Below are 22521 nucleotides of genomic sequence, written 5' to 3' on the forward strand. Positions count from 1 at the left end.
AAACAAATTAAAACATTAAAAAATGTTACATAGTCGTCTAAAACAATGAAAAATTCCATTTGTGATTGAAAAAACCCGGATTTCGATCAGTTTTTAAAGGAAAAACATGCTTGGAAATATTTTCTGACTTTGACCTTAAATATTACAGCACCACGAACACCCAGCACTTTTGACAAACATTCATTTTGAAGCTTAAGGTATTCTTTATTATATGCTTTTTAAATTTTTGAAATCGATTTATTGGTTTAAACGCTATGATTTTTGCAATGCCAAATGCCAGAAGGCCCCACTGTGCGCTGCTTGCTGCCTACTACGTCATCATCAAAACAAAAGGGTACATGCATACACACACAGACGCAACGCTACATGAACTGTATGTGTATGCGTGCCGTGCGTTTCTTAGGGAAAGATGGAAAAGGAAGAAAAAATTTTAGTGAAAAGAGTAATAATGTTTTGTTAGTGTATTGATGAATTGAGTTGCAGGGAAAGAAATTTATAAAAGTAAAAATATTATTGCCAAGGACTGCAAGGGTATAAAAACTTTGGCCCAGCCGAGTTTAGCTTCTTTGATATTTCTTAAAAAAATGAATTAAAAAAAAAAAGAACATATAAAATGTTGTATACCTAGTCGGTGGCTCAATGAAGACCTACTAAAGCTACCGTATAAAACGTTCACTAATAAGGCTTGCAAATTGTTAGAGAAGCAGGTAGAGTTATATACCAGCTTAATGAAGTTAGAAGCACTAGATCCAAATTTCGATCATCATTATTTCAGAGATAAAATTCACGAAAGGGAGTTACCGATAATTGCCAAAATTATAGACATAGAAGAGGCCTAGTAAGCCGGTGTACGTTAAGCAGGAGAGAACATTACAGAGATGTTTGAAGATAGCAAAGTAGAGTCGCGCGGGGATGCGACCTCTAGTAATGAGAACGCTAATGTTAAGCAGGAGATATTTTTGGATAGAGCCCAACAGCTCCAGGATAGAGTAGTCAAAGATTTACGCACATTACACAATTCAAGAAGCAATGAGACATGCATAGTATATGTTAATAAGATCAATTATTTATGGGAGAAAGTTCAGGCATGCCAGGAATTGACAAATAATGCAAGATTTAAGAATACCATGGATGATTTAGAATTCAATGCCCGGAATTCACTATTAGTGTTAAAAAAGAATGAACAATAGGGAAAACTGTAAGAGTGAGAATGTAACCGTGAGAGGCGAACTACCTGGGTTGCCAAAGATTCAGTTATTATTTATTATTATTTCAGTTCAATTATTTAAAATCCGCCTTAAAAGGTGAAGCAAGGAGCATGGTAGCTCATCTATTGTCAGGTTCAGCTGACAATTATAGTGCCGCTTATGAACTGTTAACCAAGCGGTATGAAAATAATCGTAGGATATTTTCCGAACAATTAAGTCGGATCGGATCAACACATATGTACTTCGAAAATTTGACAGAGAGACTCTGCAATTATATGAGAATCAAATTATAAAAAAAGCAGATATATGAAATTACCTAACGTTAAACAATATACCGAAATAAGTGTCGTCCTCAATAAAAGCCAAAAACTCAAAATATAAGTTAAAAATAGATGGGAGGATGCGAAATAAATGGAAAGAACTTCTTAAGGTTGAGGCAATTGTGTTGCCAAAGTTAACGAAAGCTCTTCCATTAAAAGGGTGAGCGTGGATATGCCGAAATGGCAATCCTACGTACTTGCTGATCCTACCTTAAATAAACCTGGTAAGGCTGGCATAATAATGGGGGTAAACGTATATACCCAAATCATAAAAGAAGCAGTTACAAATATTGATAACTAACCAGGCAAAAATACTCAATCTGATGGATGATCGCGGAATGCAACAAATCAAAAGATAATAAATCTGTAGTGCCAGCACCAAAAGATGTCACAGGTCTTAAAAAAGCGTTGGGAGAAGAAGAAAGGTAAAAGTGAGAATAAATACAACACAAGTCAAAACAAACTGAAGCACAAAACTCAAGAAATACCTTTATGGTAAGATAAAAGCTGGGGTAAAAAAAATTTTTTGAAAGAAAAAATAAATAAATTTATGTCCCCCCCGCAAGTCCTCACTTTGGAGGTAAAGTAAAATCTGCGGAAGAAAAAGTATATATCCCAGAGCCAGTACAAAATGAGAATACTCAGATGGCAATGGTTAAGTTAAATAATGATCATCTAAGAAATAGTGTCAAAATAGATTCCGGAAACAAATTGTCCGAGGCTGTATTACAAAAAGGGCAGATATTGCAAAATCTTAACAAAGGGGCAACATTTAAACCGAATAACCACTCAAAGTTCAGATATCAGCAAAAACTAGAAGTCAACACAGTAATACACATCAGGAGTGGGTAGATATCCCGAAACAAAAATTGTTAGGCTTCGGGCGATATTAGTAAACCAATATGGTAAACTATTCAACAGAGTAGGACGTCAGTTATAAGAAGGATATCGTTGATTTGGTAGGGTTAACTTCTCTCATGTAGCTCGTCATGCTTCTTTAACAACAGGTATCTTACTAATGACAATATTAATATTAATTTGTATAAGACAACTAACTACTATAAAAAAAATTCCAAAACGTCATATTTGGCGGCCCTTTGCAGAATGTTTAAGAAGAAACACCGTGGTGATCTGAAATGGCTTCACCAAATCAGATCGACCAAAGGATTATGCAAGGCGAAAGAAACACAAAATAGGTCATACACATTTATATATCAAGTATGGCTTAAAAACCAAACAAATCATGCGCCCACACTCTATGGAAGAGCACTTAAGATAATAAAAAGGGTGTAATATGAAGTCGGCAACGGTGAGCATAAAATATAAACATTAGAATAAGCATTTGTAAGAACAATTGTCGCCTCCCAGAGTCTAAGAGTTTATTTATATACACGAGACTTTTGTTAATAAAATCTGTTTGTGTAGGGGGCTGAATTTGCTTGGTAGAGGGTGCAGCTAAATGAATTTTTCTTTGGTTTCTTTCTTTCTTCAAAAAATTTGAAAACGCGCAGAGATTCTTCTTCAGTATATGTTTTGTATTCACAGAAGAATTTCAACTAATTCTAGCTTAGCTAAGAGCGGGGAACCAAGCCCTGCTTGGGGCGAAGTATGGGGAGAGCGATGGGCATAATCGGGAGAGCGGCGCGAGGTGAAAGCTGCCGCCTCCCTTAACCCTTGTGTTGTTAGTTGGGCATAAACATGCTCCCCCCTTGCAGGAGTGCAAGACCCAGGAAATTTAATGGATGCTCCGGACAAGGTCCAGCTGAAGACGGTGCGCATCGCAACTGGCTGCCCGCCAACCCCGGGTAGACTCCCCTCCAGCATGACCTCCTTCTTTGCAATCTGCGGGTCCACCGGACAGCTTGGAGTTCGGCAGCACAAGCCATCTACCACCATCAGGATCGCCTCCAGACGCCATCCGCCGCTGATCGGGACCGGATCACTGCTGCCACCGCTTTCTCCGCCCCAATATTGACTGCTCTCAATTTTAATGCCGTGGCCAGCGACGTCGACATCGACGATACCGCCGAACAAGGGTCTACGAGGGCCTTCACGTCTAAGGTTTTCCCTCCCGTCTCGAGGCGTACCATCGGACGCCGGCGTTGGAGCGATCCTTCGCCTGGAGGACTCTGGGGTGACTGGGCGTACGACGGGGCGTGGAGTACGTCGACTTAGAAGTGGAGTAATGTGTGAAGGTCGTCCTTGCATATGCGGCACCTATCATCGCTCAAACAGCTTCCTCCGGAGTGTTGGTGGACCAGGCAGTTGGAGCAGTACTTGTTGGCACGCACTGCCCTCATACTCTTCTCCACGTTCAGCCACAGGAAGCGACGGCATTGCTTCAGAGGATGGATTCCGCGACAGACTCGGCAACGGAAGGACTCAGTTCCTCGCGAACATCTGCGCTCCTCCTTCGATGCCTGTACTGAGCGTGGTCTCGGAGCTATAGAAACGGGATGTAGATTAACGGATATCAGAAAGCTGCCGAGACAAATAACGAAAAAAGCGGAATAACGTAGGACTATAGAATACACATATTACTACTGGCAGCTCGGCCCTTCGTATTTGGGAGGAAGGACCAAGTGCTGGACGCTACTGTAACTTTCTGGAGGAAGAAAGGTCAGCTTTGCGACTAGACGTTTCACAACACGGCGAGCGGTAAGCAGATCGACGAGGCGGACGTTGCCGTCACTGCCAGGGTACGTTTGGTGGATTCGCCCGAGACGCCTTTCGTTTAATTGAAGATTGTCATCCTAAAGTACCACCAAATCGCCCACTTCAAGATTTTTAGAAGGGAATCGGCACTTATTGCGCTTATGTGGCTCTTTTAGATATTCCTCTTTCCACCTGACTCACAGCCTTCAAATTTAATTAACCTCAAGGTTAATGGCTTTGGTGGAAAAACAAACAAAGACACACACACATCCCTTTGATATGCGACAGGCGCGGCCGGTGAAACTCTTGAGGTCGAAAGGACCTGCGAAATCTATCCCGGTGGTCGTAAAGGGCCGTGCGAAAGTAGTTCGCTAAGACGGAAGAGTGTCCATTAGCTGTGATTGCAGCCTTCTTATGTAAATCACATAGACCTTGCATGAATTGACCACCGATTTCACAAGATTCCGCAGTCTTGAAATCCAGTATCAGTGTCGTATGAGACGAACTACCAGTTGACTGCCCCATGGAGAGAGATCTGACGCGTGAAAAGCACCAACAGCCGGGACAATGGACTTACGACTGGCAACAGAATGGGGTTACGCTCATCGTAACTGAGGGCCGCTGCTTGTTGCACGCTCCCACATGCTCGGATCACACCTGATGCGTCAGTGAACGGATTCAAATTGAGAATGGTACTATAAGTGGGCAGAGATTTCTTCTGCTGCAGAAACTGATGTCGGGAAGTATTCACGCTGAGTGACTTGGATCACGCTTGGAGTACTTGATTGATCTCGTTAGAGGTCACCTCCCCGGAGTAATCGTTTGGAAGTTTTCGACACTTTCTGCCGAAACTAACCACATATGCTACTACTCGTAAGGCACGTGCCAGATTGGAAAAACGAGATAGTATCTCATTGGCTGGCTTAGCGATCGTGACGTGGACCTTCACTACCCGCTTCTCCAAGGTAGTGTCTAGTGGAAGTGGTGTCGCTCGCCGCCAGGAGCGTGGTTACCGTAGCCATGGTGGGCCGTGCCCCCACAAATCCTTGTGTACAAGTTCATTCGCACTCAAGCCGCGACTAGGGAGATCTGCTGGATTGTCCTCTGAACAGACGTGATTCCATGGGGCGCCTTTTATTTCCGTGACAATTTTAGCTACCCGATTAGCGGTATTTTATCCAGATTCCAAAGCGTTCCAAGTCGTGTCTTTGGCGTTATATTTGAATTCCAAAGTGTTCCACGTGTTCCAAGTCGTATCTTTGGGGTTATATTTGTGGTCGAAAGTGTTCCAAGCGTTCCAAGTCGTGATTTTGGAATAATACTTCAATCCCAAAGTGTCACAAGTCGTATCTCCTGGTTTTATATTTTAATTCCAAGGAGTTTCAAGCCGTTCCTAAGGTTTTTTGGCAGCGTTCCAACTTATCCCAACCGTACCAACTCGTTTTGTGGGTTTTTAATCAATTTCAAGGCGTTTCAAAGCCGTTCCTTGAGTGGGTTGGTAGCGTTATAGGTTTTCCCAAACGTTCCAGTTTGTATTTTTTTCGCTAATTTCCAAGCCGTGCCAAGCCAGCTCACTGCTATTGTAATCGCCATTCTGTGAGGTTAAGAGCACAAGCCCGAAAAAGGACTATAAAAAGGCTAAGCGCACTGCGGCCACGCGCAAGTCTTCAATTGTTGCTCCAGGTCCGCGTCAGAGGAGTATCAGCCCTACTAATCTTCCTTTACAAGCGTTTCCGACCCTTTCTAGTCCATTAACTCTCCCGTCCGCACCATTAAGTACGACTTCTCAGCAATCCACGTCAAAGCCACGTCGAGCAGGTCAAAAGAAGGTCAAGCCACTGGTACCACCTCCACAGATTTTGGTAACCGGCCCAAGAGTCACTCGGTCCGAATCCAGAAGAACTTAAGTTGCTTCCACCATGGCTTTGCAAAAGTTTATCTCGATCGGCGATAAAATGATTCAATTTGAAGTCGACACCCAAGTCACTTCACTGTCCGAGGTCAGCGTTGTTACGCTCCAAGTCCATTGTGATCGAGTACGAGCGTTGTGGGAAAGGGTCGAGCAGGAATATGAGAAATGTGAGGCACTCCCAGATACTAAAGACGGTAGCCATAAAAATTTAACCATCCAAGCTAATTATAACAAATGCTATCAAGTTTACGAGAGATATACGGCTCGATTAAGTGAGCTTAACCACGAAGCGTCTGCTCCTACTCCTCCGAACCGTCATGGGTCTACCTCTGCACCAGCAAAACGAGGCTGTCGACTGCCACTCATTGACACAGAAGTCTTTACGGGAGATTATCTCAAATGGCCCACGTTCCGTGATTTGTTTACGGCCATTTACATAAGCGATTCGCGAATTTCCCCCGTTGAAAAACTGTACCATCTCCTAGCGAAAACGAGGGGTGAAGCCAACCTCATTGTAGCGAAATTCCCGCTTACAAATGATGGTTTTGAAACGGCACTTCAACAGCGTTTCAAAAATAAGCGACTTATCGTATCCCCGCTTCCTTTAAATGCCAGTTCCAGAGATAAATTGCTAGGTACAGCCATCGTGAACTTTTGGCAAAAGGGCACTCCTTATTTTATATCCGAAAGAATCTTCCGGCTCAGTTGGGAATTCGGTATTGTAGGCTTCGCCAACTTTTTTGGCTTCATTTAGGTGGCAATGTAATTCCCAACTAGTTTTAGCGTTGAAGACATGGTATGGCTATTGCAATTCTGGAGTTCTTTAGCAAAGTCTGCTGATGATAGAACTTGGTAGTTCTTGAAATAGCTATACAGACAACCTGCTCACCTTTTTGTGTGTTGCCTTTGAAATAATCTTCCTTTGTAAGATTGACCTCGAGCCGGCTAAGTTCGATTTAATCTTTATTAACTTGTATTGAAATTTTTTGTCTCTTCGTTGGAACCACCTTTCACTTCGCGCACACACTTTTCCCAGGAATGGACTGTATTTGCACAAAAAACTTCTTTTTTTTTGGATTTGATTTAGCACTGGATAAAATTTTGTGATTTATATTATGTCACATTCACACACTCTGCTTGCATTTACATATGTAGGAGATCACTTTGAATTTCGTAGATTGTGTCACTACATAAATATGTGTTAATATTTTGGAAATGCGAAAAATATATATATATATTAGAAATAGGCAAATAAATATGGCGCTTTATATACTTGGCATATATATTTGCCAAAGTGCTGGACACATATATATGTATGAAAAAATTGGGGACCAAAGTTTTCTCTCCTTTGAGGAGAGAAAACTATTTGTAATCAGTAAATTTGCGCGAAAGTAATTTTCATTTGATTAGGAAAATCAAGGGAGTATGGGTATATATAATTTGGTACATATAATTTGGAAAAAATTACTTAGCTTGAAATATGAAATTCCACCGATACAAATGGACCAATGTTTGTGTAAGGAGGCTGAATTTCCTTGGTAGAGGGGGCAGGTAAATGAATTTTTCTTTGGTTTCTTCCTTCCTTCAAAAAAATTTGAAAACGCGCCGAGATTCTTCTTCAGTATATGTTTTGTATTCACAGATGAATTTCAACTAATTCTAGCTTAGCAAAGAGCGGGGAACCAAGCCCCGCTTGGAGCGAAGTGTGAGGAGTTCGTTGTGTTACAGAGCTTCAAGATTTTAAGATTGTTACAGATCACGCCAGTCTATCTTGGTTGATGAAGCAATCCAATCTTAATGTGCGCCTAGCGAGATGGGCTAGGCAATTGCAAGGATATAAGTTTAAATTAACCTCCTCATAGGACATTAAAAGCACCCATGGGTAAACAGGCAGTGTCTGAACGACCGTTTCAAAGTTTGTACATCGACCTTTTAGGCCCATATCCACGAATTAGAAAAGGAAACATAAATTTATTTAGATCATTTAACCAAATTTCACTGGCTTTGTCCAGTGAAAAACTTCACGACAAACCCCATTCTAGTGTTTTTTCAAAATTAAATCCAAGAAATTAGTTGTGCTTTAAGAAATAGTTATCATCAAAGTTTAAAGATATCTCCATTCCGTGCGGTATATGGATTAGATATGGTAACGCATGCAAGTCAAAAAAACTTCTAAGGAATTTCAAAATGTTAGGTGAAGCAGTAGTACAGCTCGATCGAGATGATCAGCATAAATTACTAAGATCAAAGTTACGGGAGAACTTGAAAAGTGCATATGAACAATAAGACCAGCAGTATGTATAATTTGAGAACGAGGCCTATCTGTATCAAAGTTGGTCAGGATGTTTTTAGTAAGAATTTTGTTCAGAGCAATTTTAGTAAAGGAATTAATGCTAATCTTTGCCCACCGTTTCTTAAACTCGTGTTCGTTAAAACCTAGGGAATTCATACTATATTCTAGAAGATTTACAGGGAAAATTAGTATGAATTTTCCAACGAAGGATATTCGTCAATAAAGTATTGTAATATCACAGACTTTCACATTTCAGTTGAATTCGTGAGGTTGAAACAGTGGTGTAATGTACAGGATTTCAACTATTTTATAATTCAGTTGAATTAACTATGAACTAAGTGGCAAAACCACAGCTGGTCGGTTTGTTTTACATTGCTTTACATTATTTTTTTATAAATGGAGTTTGGATAAAACAATAAGAAAATGAAGCAAGTAAGTAAGTGGGTATACCATACACCTGGTGAAACAAATATTTCAAATTTCGAAGACCAAATGTATGTCTATTAAATTGTTTTTACATGTCTTATACTATGTGCTATCTCGCTCACTCTACAAACACACGAGCACTCTAGCGCCGCTACTAGCCAACGTCCAATTCTGGTCTTGTGGACCGCGTAGTAAAACACATTCATACGCATATTTTACATGTTTCTAGTCCGATTTCAATAAAATTTGGTAGTTTGGTAGAAATAGAAAGGATAAATTAGTCTGCCAAATTTAAATGCGATAGTCAAAAAACTAAAGGAGGAAATTGTTTTTTTCTAAATTATGGAGGCGGAAGTGGGCGTGGCAAAATGTGAAAATATCTAAATTCTCCGCGCATACTATGCCAGTATACATACTAAATTTGGTGACTTTAGCTTTGTTAGTTTTCAGTTCTGTTTAATTTGCGGGGGAGGAAGTGGGCGTGGCAAAATGTTTAAATAGCCAATATCTGCGCGTCTATTAAGCTAGTCTACATACAAAATTTGATGTCGGTAGCTATCATAGTTTTTAAGGAAATCACTTTTATGTAAATTCCGGGGGCGGAAGGGGGCGTGGCAAAAAGTTTAAGCAATTAGTTTCTGCGCGCTAACTAACCGAGCATATATACCAAATTTGATGTCTCTAGCTATTATACTTTTTAAGAAAAACAGTTTTATGTGATTCCTGGGGGCGTAAGGGGGCGTGGCATAAAGTTTGAACAGTTAATTTCTGCGCACTAACTAATCGGGTATACAAACTAAATTTGATGTCTCTAGCTGTCATACTTTTTAAGAAAAACAGTTTTATGTGATTCCTGGGGGCGTAAGGGGGCGTGGCCGAAATTCCAATTAACACTGAACATGTGCATACTACTCGAGTATACATACCAAATTTGGTGGCTCTAGCTCTTATAGTCTCCGAGATTTGCGTGTTCATACAGACGGACGGACGGACGGACAGACGGACATGGCTAAATCGACTCGGCTGTTGATCCTGATCAAGAATATATATACTTTATAGGGTCGGAGAAGCTTCCTTCTGCCTGTTACATACATTTTGGCGACTTTAATATACCATTTCACCCTATGGGTGTATGGTATAATTAACGCAAAAGAGACTTATTGGATAGCGTGGTTTTTGGAAAACTGTTCTTTCTTTCCTCCACGTGAATTCCAACTGATCGTACCAAAGTCTGTTGTAGTCACTACATGGTATACGAAAAGGTTCATGCAGAGTAAAGTTAGTTGTGCTCGTGCAAGTGGTTCGGGTAATCGCACATCGAGGTGAAGTCCTGATGAAACAGCGTGACTAGTGTGCCGCCATCATATTGAGCAAAAGGATCGCAGTGCCACTACCATTTGCGTTTTGCTGACTTATCTCGACAGTTACAGGGTGCAAGCCAGGAGTGTAAATGTTGTGGTAGTTATGATGTTAAATATTTTGTTACACGCAGTTTTTTCGGAAATGATTTGTTTAGCTTGGATATTTGGATATAAGAGATTGGTTCTAGTTTTGTTACATTGTTGGTTACATAAATATTTTGGGTATAATCTTGTAATGTATTTACTATTGATATTTCATTTAACTGCATAGAACAGTCGTATATTTTTATGATATTGTTTCCTTCTATGAATATTTTATTCTGGTTACAATTTTGTTTTAAATTTGTCTTGGGCAAGTTCCAAGTTACGATAATATTGGGTTCTACATAACTAATTGAATTTGTTTTGAACATCTTTGTGTATTTGCATTCTGCTGGTTTTTGTGTAATAATGCCAACTATACACTTTATTTCTTGTTTAATGGTTGATTTTGCATAAATTTTATTATTTTGAATATAGTAAGTTTCTTGAATGTTTTCTGTTAAAGTGTTATTATTTTCATCTGGATAGGATATAATTTTAAATAGCGATGTTTTAGATATTTGTCTAGGTATATGCGAAATTATTAATATTTCGTTTGAGTCTGATTTTAGCCAAGTAGATGTTTTTATGTTTTAAAGTTTTTCTGTATTTATGTTAGATTTTTCTTGATGGTTTAAAAGTTTTGGATTAAATATTCCTAGTCTTGTCAACTGCATTCCTAACTCTATGTCTTCTATGTATTCTGTAAAATGCTCTAAGTTGAATATTAGTATATTTAATTTTTTGTCTGCATCCTGTTGAATAGTAAGGTTATTTAGGAGTTCTATATTTTTGTTGACTGCTTCAATGATATGATTAAGTTCATTATTTTGGGCGCTATTTGCTGATAGACTATCAATTTTTTGTTCAAGTTCTTCTTTATCGTATTGGTCTAAGGTGCCGAAAAGATATTTATGTGCTGTGCCTATTATGTTAATAAGTCCTCGCTTATTTCTCTTTATTATTTTTATGCCGTACATTTCGCGATTTAATTTTTTGACTAAATACTGAATGTGGACTATGTTCTTATATGGTTCTGACTGCTGAACCAATTTGTTGTAAGTGTTTTGTAAGTTGGTCGAAATCTGAGGGTAAATCCATGGTTCCTGTTTTGAATACAAGATATCCATTAGGTGGGATCAATTTCAATGCTTTGATTATGTGTCGAGTGTAGTATTGATAGGAAAGGAAATAAATTTGTTGGTATCTCTGAAATTAATTAGTATATTTATGTTCACGCCACAGCAGTGAGCGGCGAAGAGCAGTGAGGAGTGAGGAGGGTTTTTTTTAAACCTCGGCGTCTACGGTCACACCAGGAGGAGTGACTCCATTTTCTGATGGGCATCGCCATATTAATCCAGTACAAGCATCTAATCCGAACACCCGTTCTTTTTTCCTTGCGCTTATCTTTCGATATTGTCCATTTTTTAACCCGAACCATTCTCGTCTGTGTCGGGACATCTTGTGACGTAAATAAAATAAACCAGAATTAAATTTAACCGAAGTTCTCGAGCGTTTTAAATGCATTACGCACTCACCAGACCCCTGAAGAAATTGGCACCCGACAACCACTTGTGTTTTATTTGGATCCTTCCGCGAACATTGGTCCTTCGAGCCGGATATCCTTCCGCTCCTCCAGCTTGCATCGGCGGAATTCCTGATAAGTACAAAATTTCATTATTCATTTCATTTCCCCCTACATACTAATAAAAGTGTGAGGTTTTCCCGCTCTTCCATAGCGACCTACACACTTTTATATATTGTATGTACATACCTGACCTGTTCCCAGGTTACATGGTAGTTCCCAGTCCTTAGCTTGTTTGTCCACCTTTTTTGTTTTCCATTCCACGGCTACGCATGTCCAATTCCACTTTTTACATACGTAAAACTCGTTTACACTCACATTCCACAACTGTTTGCCAAGTTCGCGTATAGTAAAGAGAAAAAAAAAAGGAGAAAAAAATAGTAATTAAAGTGTTCACCGCGATTTATTATGTGTTCGAATTATTTCCATTGCCCAATTAATTTCCTCACGCGCGTATCCGCCCACCGGCGTATCTACTTACATACATACATCGTCATCTGTTGATGTACGCGCATATGTACATATCCACAACACATAATCCATTTCGGTGTCGCACATTGTGTTAACAAAAAAATAAGGGATAGGAAAGGAACCCAACACCCAACTAAATAACAAATTACTTACGTTTTTTGTGAACAACGCGCGTGCATACACACATACATACTTACCTGTGTACTTACGCAAGTACGTACATATATCGAAGCATTCGTCCATATTCACTGATCGTTTGTTTTTTTTTCTTTCGCGCACAACACTCGCGGTGTGTAAAAGCGTTCGTTTTGTTCTTTTTTTCCCTCCGCACAACCACAAAAAAAAAAATTAATAACATAATTAAACAACAAATCCAAAAACCAAATATATAACCAGCGGCCGACAGCTGTTTTCGGAGTAGTGGTGACACGTGAGTCAAGTCGTGATATCGATAGACCGCTCAAGCTCGCCAAATTCAAACTACATTATTTCCGATTCCCTTCTTTCGCCTAATTATATACCCGTCCATATTTATAAATTATATATATAATTTTTTTCGGCCAGTATTTTGTGCACATATATATCCGCCCATATATATAAATAAATACATATATATTTTTTCCAACACTATCGGGCCCATATTTATATATCCGCCCATATTTCTAAATATATACATATATATAGTTTCTTCCAGTATTATCGTGCCCAAATATATATACGTCCATATTTATAAATCATATATAATTTTTTCCGGCCATTATTTTGCGCACACATATATATCCAGATTTATGTAAAAACGTATATTTTTTGTTTGTTTGCCCTGTACATCTTTATTTATATATTTCATCCGTGTTTTGTTTTATAAGTACTCCCATCGTTACTTACGAATCCATCTAAACTTGTTGGGTAATCACTCCGCTTTGTCTACGTGTAATTTTCGATCCGCATTAGTGATTTCGTATATTGCTCCGCATATATCCCCATTAAAAGGGCTCCATTTCCGAGCCACGCGAGACAGAATTCTCCCGCAATCCTGCGGTGCACAGTGAGAAAATTCTTGCGTCCTCATACAGTCCACTTCTCTTTTTTGTTCTCTTTCCAAAACCAAAAAGCGCACAAACGCGGTCTTCGTCGGTAAGGTCGTCCCCTGAGTATGTCCACGGAGCCGTCCAAGACTGACGATGTCTAACAGTCTTTCGTCTCCCTCTGCAACTCCGGAGAAGGTTCGGCCTCCAAAGACTCCGGCGACCGTGAAGCGTACGGATACTTCGCGCAAGTCCCAGTCTGCTCACAGCCGCAGCGAAGCCCCAAGGTCCCGTCCGTCCTCGTCCAGCCTACCTTAGGGTCGCAGATTCTCGGTTAAAGACTCGAGTGAACACAAAGGTCGTTCCAAGCTTTCAACCCAGACCCAGATCCCGCACGTTATTGTGACGCACTGTTCTGACGTTCCCGTCACCCGATCCGTATCACAACAGCGTAGAGAACAATCCAGAATGTCCCTCTCCGATTTCGTTCTGGCGTGCTACGCATTGACTCTGTTTGAAGCTCGTGAGAGTGAAGCTCTAACTTCTGAAGTGCCCTTATTTTCCATTAAAATGCACTTAGAGCAGCTCAAATCCCTTTGGTCAACTGTCGAGATGGAATACTCCCGTTGTCACAAGGCCTTGACGGTCCAAACCGACGAGGAAAGCTTGGCAAACATAAGCCACATCAAGGCGAAGCACGAATCCGCTTACGCGGCGTAAGTGCGATGCGGGACGTTATTCGGAGAACGCATCGAACAGCTCTTGGCGGAGATGACGCAACCGCTCCGTCGGGGCCGCCGGGGCATAGAGTTCCTCCGTGTGACATAAAGACATTTGATGGCAACAGCCTAGCATGGCACACATTCCGCGATTTGTTCGCTGCCATTTATATCGCCAATCCGTATTTGTCACAAGTGGAGAAGCTCTATCACGCCTGAAGATGGGCAAAACTTCTATCCTATTCTATTCTACCCCCATCACGCGGTGTTTAAGCCCGATAGCACTACCTCCAAGGTACGCGTGGTTTTTAACGCGTCGAGCCCCTCCACACGGGGCGTCAGTCTTGCACACCGGGCCTACACTGGCACAATCGTTTCGGCAGTATTCAGGATTATGAGCTACAAACTGTCACGTTTGGGGTAACTGCACGCCATTCTTGGCAATCCGAGTCCTGCTACAATTGGCACAAGATGTGCAAGCGATGTACCCTCAGGCGAGCGAAATCCTTTGGAACTACATGTATGTTGATGATGTTCTTGCCGGCGCTCATACTGAAGACGACGCCCGTCTCGCCATACGAGAGCTTCAAGCTGCCCTCCAATCTGCGGGCCTCCCGCTTCGGAAGTGGACTTCCAATAAGAAGGAAGTACTTCGACCTATCCCAAGAGAGCACCTGCTGCGAGAGGACTTTCTCGAGCTGGAAGACGCGAGCACTGCAAAAACCTTGGGAATCCGCTGGCAAGCCGCCGAGGACGTCTTCTTCTTCACCGTAGCGGACCCACCATTGATGGAGTCGAGCTTCAAGATGCAGGTTCTGTCCTATATCGCTAAACTCTTCGACCCCGCTAGCTGGTTAGCCCCATTTGTTATCCGAGCGAAGATATTTATGCAGCAAATCTGGTTAACCGAACAGGGCTGCGATGACGCTCTGCCGCCGCTCCTGCTGCAGCAGCGATACGCTCTCGTGGGAGCTTCATGGCTTCTGTGACGCGTCACAGAAAGCGTATGGAGCAGCCCTATATGTGCGGGTTTGGTATCGCGATCAAGTAAGCGTCCATTTATTAACGGCTAAGACCCGTGTAGCTCCAGTCAAAACAGTCTCGCTGCCTCGGTTTAAGTTGTGCGGAGCGGTTTTGCTAGCCGATCTCTGGGCGTCGATCGTTCCTGAACTCCTAATCTCACCTGCAACCTCCCAGTTTTAGACCGACTCCACCATTTTGTTGGCTTGGCTCAATAAACCCCCGTGTAGTTGGTCCACCTTCGTGGCCAATCGAGTATCCAGCATCTCCAAAAGCACCAGTGGAAACGCTGGTCACATGTGCATTCCGAGTTCACGCCACACCACCACGACCACCCTACTCCATGACGCTAGCGAACGTTTCTCGGACTACGGAAGGGCATTACGAGTCACCGCGTACATCCTACGCTTCGCCACCAAAAGGATTTCGACGCCTTCCACGGTCCACCTCACCAATGACGAATTGCTCTCCGCCGAGCGCGCCTTGATTCGGACCTCCCAGCGTCGAGAATACATCGCGGAGATACGGGCCCTGGGTGAAGGGCGACCCCTTCCATCATCCAGCACGCTACTCAATTTGAATCCATTTCTCAACCAGCATGGGATACTCCGCTCCTGCGGACGACTCCGGGCCGCTGAGTCCCTCCGGTATGATGAACGTCACCCTATTCTCCTCCCTCCGCCTGCTTGCCGAATTCGCCCACCGCATCACGTTGCATGGGGCCATCAACTGATGGTGCGGTATCTGCGCACCAAATTCTGGAGCCCACGGAAGAAGAACCTGGTGAAGTCCCACATCAAAGAGTGTAAAGTCTGCATCGTTTATCGTCGACGACTACAGACTCAAATGATGGGTAATCTCCCTCGAGAGCGCATCACCTACACCAGGCCCTTCACCCACACGGGCATTGATTTCGCAGGGCCTTTCGAGATCAAGAATTACACCGGGCGTGCGTTGCTCATTACGAAGGGTTATGTCTGCGTCTTTGTGTGTTTCAGCACGAAGGCAATCCATCTCGAGGCTACGACTGATTTCTTTCTTGCAGTTCGTTCAGATCGCCCCTCCATAGCGACATGGCTTCCACGCGTCTGCCGCACCACCGCAGCAAACGATTTTTTCCACACGGGACGAACGCGTACCGATTCCGGGTCTGCCGGGGGGTTCACGCACTCCGGCAGTGTCAGCGCTTCGTGAATTTTTGAGGGGAAAAGCGGCTCCGGGCGGTGCTTATAAATAAGTACTGCCCCAATTGCTTGGCACACGAGCACTCATCCGATGGCGCGAAATCCTTCTTGACCCGCGTCCTCCTCGATGCGTGAGCGGCTTGAGAGCCGCATCAATCTTTCATTTGCCCGGTCCCTGGGGCTGGCTGTGACCATGGTCGGGGTCGACCAAGCCTGCACGGCCGTCATCGAGTCCAGGTCCGACCGTACGTTCCGGCGGAATGTTATAAGGACCAATGTTCGTGGAGGGGCGGAAGGATCTGATGAGAGTACAATTGGTTGGTGGGTGCCAAAACTTTTTCGTGGTATGGTTAGCTGGTGAAATAATTAAAACTCGCGGGACTTCGTTTAATATTTTGAGTTTATTTACAGATAACCCGAAACACACGAAATGTTTCGATTTTAAATATAAGTACAGCAGTTTCGAATAGAGAGAAAAGAACGGGTGTTCGAATGGAAATCTCGTACCTCACTCCTCACTGCTCTTCGCCGCTCACTGCTGTTCCATATTATTTTAAATTAATAAACAAAATTTTAAACTGGCGCAGTCGGTATTATGTAACGAAATATATTAAGTGCGTCATATCTAAGGTTACCCCGTGAAAGAGACTTATTGTAAAAACACGCATAGGAGACGAAAGAATGAAAGATGTCATTATCAAAAGACTACCAGACAAGCTGTATATGACATTAACGAAGTTTGTTATTTTAACAGTGTCTAATTTGAAACAAGTAGCCCAGAGAAAGCGTCAATATGAAAACAGCTCCACAGAGAAAGCCAAAACTAACAATTAAAGTAATTCTGAAAATTCGAATTACAAATCGAATCAATATATTTCAGGGAAAACCTATTATCTATGACTCAAATCATCCCAAATTCCAATATAAACAACATCTTCGAGATGAATATCAAAGAAATCTTTATCAGAGCATGCAAGAAAATCGCCTTAATTATCAGATTCAGAATCAACCTCAGATAGAACAGACAGAACAGGTGGATCAAACAGATCAAGCGGCGGTAGCCACAAAGAGACAGGCGTACATTGTGATCATTATTTGTCAAAAAAAAAAAGAAACTAGAGTCAATTTCATATTGGAACATTTTAATATGCCCTCCGTGGACGTAACAAAAGAATAACAAAAGAGGGACTCTGCATGGGCGTAGCTTAATTTTAACATATAGCAGAAGGAAAACTCTAACGAGGTGCCAGACAATGTCAAGTATTGTGACACATCACAGTTTGCTAATGAAATTAGCAAGAAATATTTATGCTTCTACTTTACATTCACAACGACACAGATTTTCAAGCACTCTACGAAGCCTATCTTGAAATAATTAGTCCAGACAGCCAAACAAAAACATTAAGAACCACTTACAACTTAAAAGACATTCCCACTTATGCAGAAGTAAAAGAAATTATTCTTAAAAACCATAAATCACTACTTCATCTAGGTATCACTAAAACGCAAAACTGGTGAAATGCTATCCAGGCTACCAAAAACTAATTCAAAACTTTATTAATGAATGCCATATATGCAATTTATTAAAATAAGAAAATCGAAATACTAAATGAATCTTCAAAATTACCCCAGCGATATTTAACGCTAAAGAAAAATACGTGATGGACGTCTATTTAATCGACAATCAACAATTATATCCCTTATAGATATTTACTCAAAATACGCGACTTTAGTTGAAGTTAAAAGATTGGCTTGAAACAAAAAGGACAATCACAGAAATCTTTAACGATATGGTTAAACCCTTATAAATCAAAGCAGATAAGAGTTCAGCTTTCATTTGCACAGCACTTCAAAATTGGCTACAATCAGAAAACGTTTATATAAGTATAACATCGAGCAAAAATGGTGTTTCAGATGTGGAAAGATTCCACAGGACTGTAAACGAAAAGCTAAGAGTTATTAATGCAGAATCTAGTATAGAGGACCAACAAACTATATTTGAAACTATCCTATACACATATAACCACTAAACATCTAACGACAAACAGAACACCAGCGGATATCTTTATTTACGCAGACACGGCAGCGTCCTGGAGCGCCTAGATCCCACAGGAGCCGGAGACGACCCATCCGAAAGAAATTACGTAGGGAATAGTGGATTAGTCGATGTACGGGAACGAACAACATGCACGGAGACGAGGACATTCCGGCGGAACATAGAGGGATTGGGAGTCACTATAGGTTTTTAGGCTCAGGACTCCTGTTGTCTTGCAACAGGACGAGCTTCGCAACGGGTCTTCGTATAGACCCACGCGCTTTTGTGAAATAAATACACAGTGCATCAGCCCCGTGCAGAGTGTCCTCAATTCGCCCTGAGCGCCACTCGTTGGAGGGGAGGTTATCTTCGGACACGATCACGAGGTTGACGGTCTGGAGACTGCGAGCCGGTGATTTCCACTTATTCCGTTTGTGGAGCTCCTTGAGGTATTCACTTTTCCAGCGGCGGCAGAAAGCCTGCTGGATTGCCTTCAGTCGCTGCCATCGGTTGATTAGCGACATAGGCTCGACCAGTATCTCCGGTTCCGCAATGTATAAGAGCGGTCCTCCAATCAGGAGGTCCTCCAGGCTCAGTGCTAGCAGATCCTCTGGGTCCTCGCTCATGGGAGAAATTGGTCTGGAGGTTAGGCGCGCCTCGATTCCACACAGGAGAGTGGAAAGTTCCTCAAACGTGTACTTAACAGTGGACGAGGACTTGTAGAATAGGGTTTTAAAACTTTTGACCCCTGCTTCCCAAAGTCCTCCCATATGGGGGGCGCTCGGTGGAATGAACTGCCAAGATAAAATGTGCTGCGGAAATGCCTTCATTATATTAAGCTTGGTGGCGTACAGGAAGTATTTTTCGAGCGCCTTTGATGCCCCTAAGAATGTTTTGCCGTTGTCGGAGTAAATGCGCTGTGGGCATTGTCTCCGTGCGACAAACCGAGAGAAGGCTGCGAGAAGTCGTTTAGTGGTGAGGTCGGAGGTAGCCTCGAGATGGATTGCCTTCGTGCTGAAACACACAAAGACGCAGACATAACCCTTCGTAATGAGCCACGCACGCCCGGTGCAATTCTTGATCTTGAAAGGCCCTGCGAAATCAATGCCCGTGTGGGTGAAGGGCCTGGTGTAGGTGATGCGCTCTCGAGGGAGATTACCCATCATTTGAGTCTGTAGTCGTCGACGATAAACGATGCAGACTTTACACTCTTTGATGTGGGACTTCACCAGGTTCTTCTTCCGTGGGCTCCAGAATTTGATGCGCAGATACCGCACCATCAGTTGATGGCCCCATGCAACGTGATGCGGTGGGCGAATTCGGCAAGCAGGCGAAGGGAGGAGAATAGGGTGACGTTCATCATACCGGAGGGACTCAGCGGCCCGGAGTCGTCCGCAGGAGCGGAGCATCCCATGCTGGTTGAGAAATGGATTCAAATTGAGTAGCGTGCTGGATGATGGAAGGGGTCGCCCTTCACCCAGGGCCCGTATCTCCGCGATGTATTCTCGACGCTGGGAGGTCCGAATCAAGGCGCGCTCGGCGGAGAGCAATTCGTCATTGGTGAGGTGGACCGTGGAAGGCGTCGAAATCCTTTTGGTGGCGAAGCGTAGGATGTACGCGGTGACTCGTAATGCCCTCCCGTAGTCCGAGAAACGTTCGCTAGCGTCATGGAGTAGGGTGGTCGTGGTGGTGTGGCGTGAACTCGGAACGCACATGTGACCAGCGTTTCCACTGGTGCTTTTGGAGATGCTGGATACTCGATTGGCCACGAAGGTGGACCAACTACACGGGGGTTTATTGAGCCAAGCCAAACAAAACTGGGAGGTTGCAGGTGAGATTAGGAGTTCAGGAACGATCGACGCCCAGAGATCGGCTATCAAAACCGCTCCGCACAACTTAAGCCGAGGCAGCGAGACTGTTTTGACTGGAGCTACACGGGTCTTAGCCGTTAATAAATGGACGCTTACTTGATCGCGATACCAAACCCGCACATATAGGGCTGCTCCATACGCTTTCTGTGACGCGTCACAGAAGCCATGAAGCTCCCACGAGAGCGTATCGCTGGTGTTTAGCCAACGGGGGATGCGGAGTTGACTGAGGCCTGGGTAATCCTGCAAGAATTCGTGCCATTGCTGCAGCAGGAGCGGCGGCAGAGCGTCATCGCAGCTCTGTTCGGTTAACCAGATTTGCTGCATAAATATCTTCGCTCGGATAACAAATGGGGCTAACCAGCTAGCGGGGTCGAAGAGTTTAGCGATATAGGACAGAACCTGCATCTTGAAGCTCGACTCCATCAATGGTGGGTCCGCTACGGTGAAGAAGAAGACGTCCTCGGCGGCTTGCCAGCGGATTCCCAAGGTTTTTGCAGTGCTCGCGTCTTCCAGCTCGAGAAAGTCCTCTCGCAGCAGGTGCTCTCTTGGGATAGGTCGAAGTACTTCCTTCTTATTGGAAGTCCACTTCCGAAGCGGGAGGCCCGCAGATTGGAGGGCAGCTTGAAGCTCTCGTATGGCGAGACGGGCGTCGTCTTCAGTATGAGCGCCGGCAAGAACATCATCAACATACATGTAGTTCCAAAGGATTTCGCTCGCCTGAGGGTACATCGCTTGCACATCTTGTGCCAATTGTAGCAGGACTCGGATTGCCAAGAATGGCGGGCAGTTACCCCAAACGTGACAGTTTGTAGCTCATAATCCTGAATACTGCCGAAACGATTGTGCCAGTGTAGGCCCGGTGTGCAAGACATCGTTAAGGCTGGCGCCCCGTGTGGAGGGGCTCGACGCGTTAAAAACCACGCGTACCTTGGTGGTGGTCCTGTCGGGCCTAAACACCGCGTGATGGGGGAGATAGAAGTTTTCTCAATCCTGAGGCGGCGTCACCCTAATCATATAGCCCAATTCCTCGTACTCCTGAATTATGGCATCGAACTGCGTTTTTAGGACTGGATCCTTGAGAAGGTGTGCTTCATTCCGCAGGAATTGAGCCAGCCCGATCGGTCTTGAATGACCCAAGTCGACGCTATTCGGGCCTTTGAACGGTAGGGTCACAACACATCGGCCGTCCATCCCTCTTCGGGTGGTCTGCTGGGAATTCCGCTCGCAGAATACGTCATCCTCCTTTTCCGGCTTTGCGGGAAGGTCTTCCACCTCCCAAAACTTGGTGAGGTTTTGCTTCCGGACTAACTCGCGTCTGTGCAGCGAAAACTAATCGCGAAAACTGGCGCATCCTCCATCACTCTGACCCATGCCAGTAACCGCGGCGTCGACTTGATAAAAGGAGGGCTGGACCATGTTGAAGACATGCTCGGATAGGAAAGTTGAATTGGCCCCCGAGTCGATCAACGCTCGAATATGGTGTTCCACACCGCTATGATACAGAGTGACAATCGCAGTGCCTAAGAGCCCTCTGCCTGGGGTAGATGCAAAATAACTTTGAGCATCGGTGATTTGGTTGATCGTGGACGGACGCTCTGTGGCGCTGGATGGTGGGACTTGCGCAGCGGACGGCGTGGACACGGACGAATCATTAGGATGATGACGTTCCTTGCAGGTATGGCAATTATGCGCACTGGAGCAGCCCTTCACTTGATGACCGCGAGCAAAACAGTTCAAACAGAGTCCCTGCTGTCTAATGGTTTCCAAACGCCTCTGATCAGGCATGTCAAGGAAACTATGGCAAAGCCGTATTGGGTGATTCTCCCTATGGCAAAGCTTGCAAGACGCCGGTTTGAGCTGAGCTTTCGCGGGAAACGCTTGGACCTTCATCGTCGCAGAGGATTTGCGGGGGCCAATAGGAATGGCTTGGACACTTGGGGCCGACTTATGTTCTTCGGTGGCATCCAGGACACGAAACCGATCGGTGGGGAATTCGTTCAAATCGTACCAAGTGGAGACGACAGTCTTATTTGGCACTGATTCTTCCCACAGGAGGATTGTGGCCTTCGGCAATTTGCTAGTGCATATGGCGATAAATAAGACATCCCAATTCTCAGAGCGAACACCCGAACGCTCAAGAGCGGTAAGACACCTCTGAAACGTAGTCTGCAGCTCTCGCAAAGATTTGCCCGACTCTTGTGCCACCGTGGGAATCTGAAGGAGTCATGACAATATTTTCGTACCGTGCGGTGAGATTCTCCCACGAGGCCTGGAAACCCTCATTCGTCAGGGGGGACTTAGCCACTATGGTTCTCGCTTCCCCTCGCGTCTTGGCGTTCAAGTGATAGACCTTCT

General features: G+C 43.7%; 2 protein-coding genes across 2 annotated transcripts; one reads left to right on the forward strand and one right to left on the reverse strand.

Annotated features, from left to right (window-relative positions):
* The first annotated feature begins 14538 nt into the window (after positions 1 to 14538).
* Positions 14539 to 16270, forward strand: LOC137572179 (uncharacterized). The gene is made up of 4 exons (XM_068283945.1): positions 14539 to 14909; positions 14971 to 15103; positions 15260 to 16025; positions 16122 to 16270. Exons 1-4 carry the CDS (start codon positions 14539 to 14541, stop codon positions 16268 to 16270), a joined length of 1419 nt encoding a protein of 472 aa, XP_068140046.1.
* Positions 16271 to 16344: 74 nt separating this feature from the next.
* On the reverse strand, positions 16345 to 21038 carry LOC137572180 (uncharacterized). The gene is made up of 3 exons (XM_068283946.1): positions 20958 to 21038; positions 18594 to 20883; positions 16345 to 16559 (listed from the first exon to the last, which is right to left on the reverse strand). The coding sequence occupies exons 1-3, from the start codon at positions 21036 to 21038 to the stop codon at positions 16345 to 16347; spliced, it is 2586 nt and encodes an 861-aa protein (XP_068140047.1).
* Between the last annotated feature and the right edge of the window lie 1483 nt (positions 21039 to 22521).

This window comes from Drosophila tropicalis, unplaced genomic scaffold (assembly GCF_018151085.1).
Source record: "Drosophila tropicalis isolate 14030-0801.00 unplaced genomic scaffold, ASM1815108v1 contig_258, whole genome shotgun sequence".
NCBI lineage: Eukaryota > Metazoa > Arthropoda > Insecta > Diptera > Drosophilidae > Drosophila > Drosophila tropicalis.

What these genes read in the sequence shown, in the direction of transcription:
- LOC137572179 (XM_068283945.1), top strand. Translation starts at nt 14,539, where the DNA reads ATGTACCCTCAGGCGAGCGAAATCCTTTGGAACTACATGTATGTTGAT. An exon ending in CTCTTCGACCCCGCTAGCTG is followed by an intron (nt 14,910 to 14,970) that starts GTTAGCCCCATT and finishes TTAACCGAACAG; the next exon opens with GGCTGCGATGACGCTCTGCC. An exon ending in GGGTTTGGTATCGCGATCAA is followed by an intron (nt 15,104 to 15,259) that starts GTAAGCGTCCAT and finishes TCCCAGTTTTAG; the next exon opens with ACCGACTCCACCATTTTGTT.
- LOC137572180 (XM_068283946.1), bottom strand. Translation starts at nt 21,038, where the DNA reads ATGTCTTGCACACCGGGCCTACACTGGCACAATCGTTTCGGCAGTATT. An exon ending in TACAAACTGTCACGTTTGGG is followed by an intron (nt 20,884 to 20,957) that starts GTAACTGCCCGC and finishes ATGTACCCTCAG; the next exon opens with GCGAGCGAAATCCTTTGGAA. An exon ending in GCACGGGGCTGATGCACTGT is followed by an intron (nt 16,560 to 18,593) that starts GTATTTATTTCA and finishes TACTCTCATCAG; the next exon opens with ATCCTTCCGCCCCTCCACGA.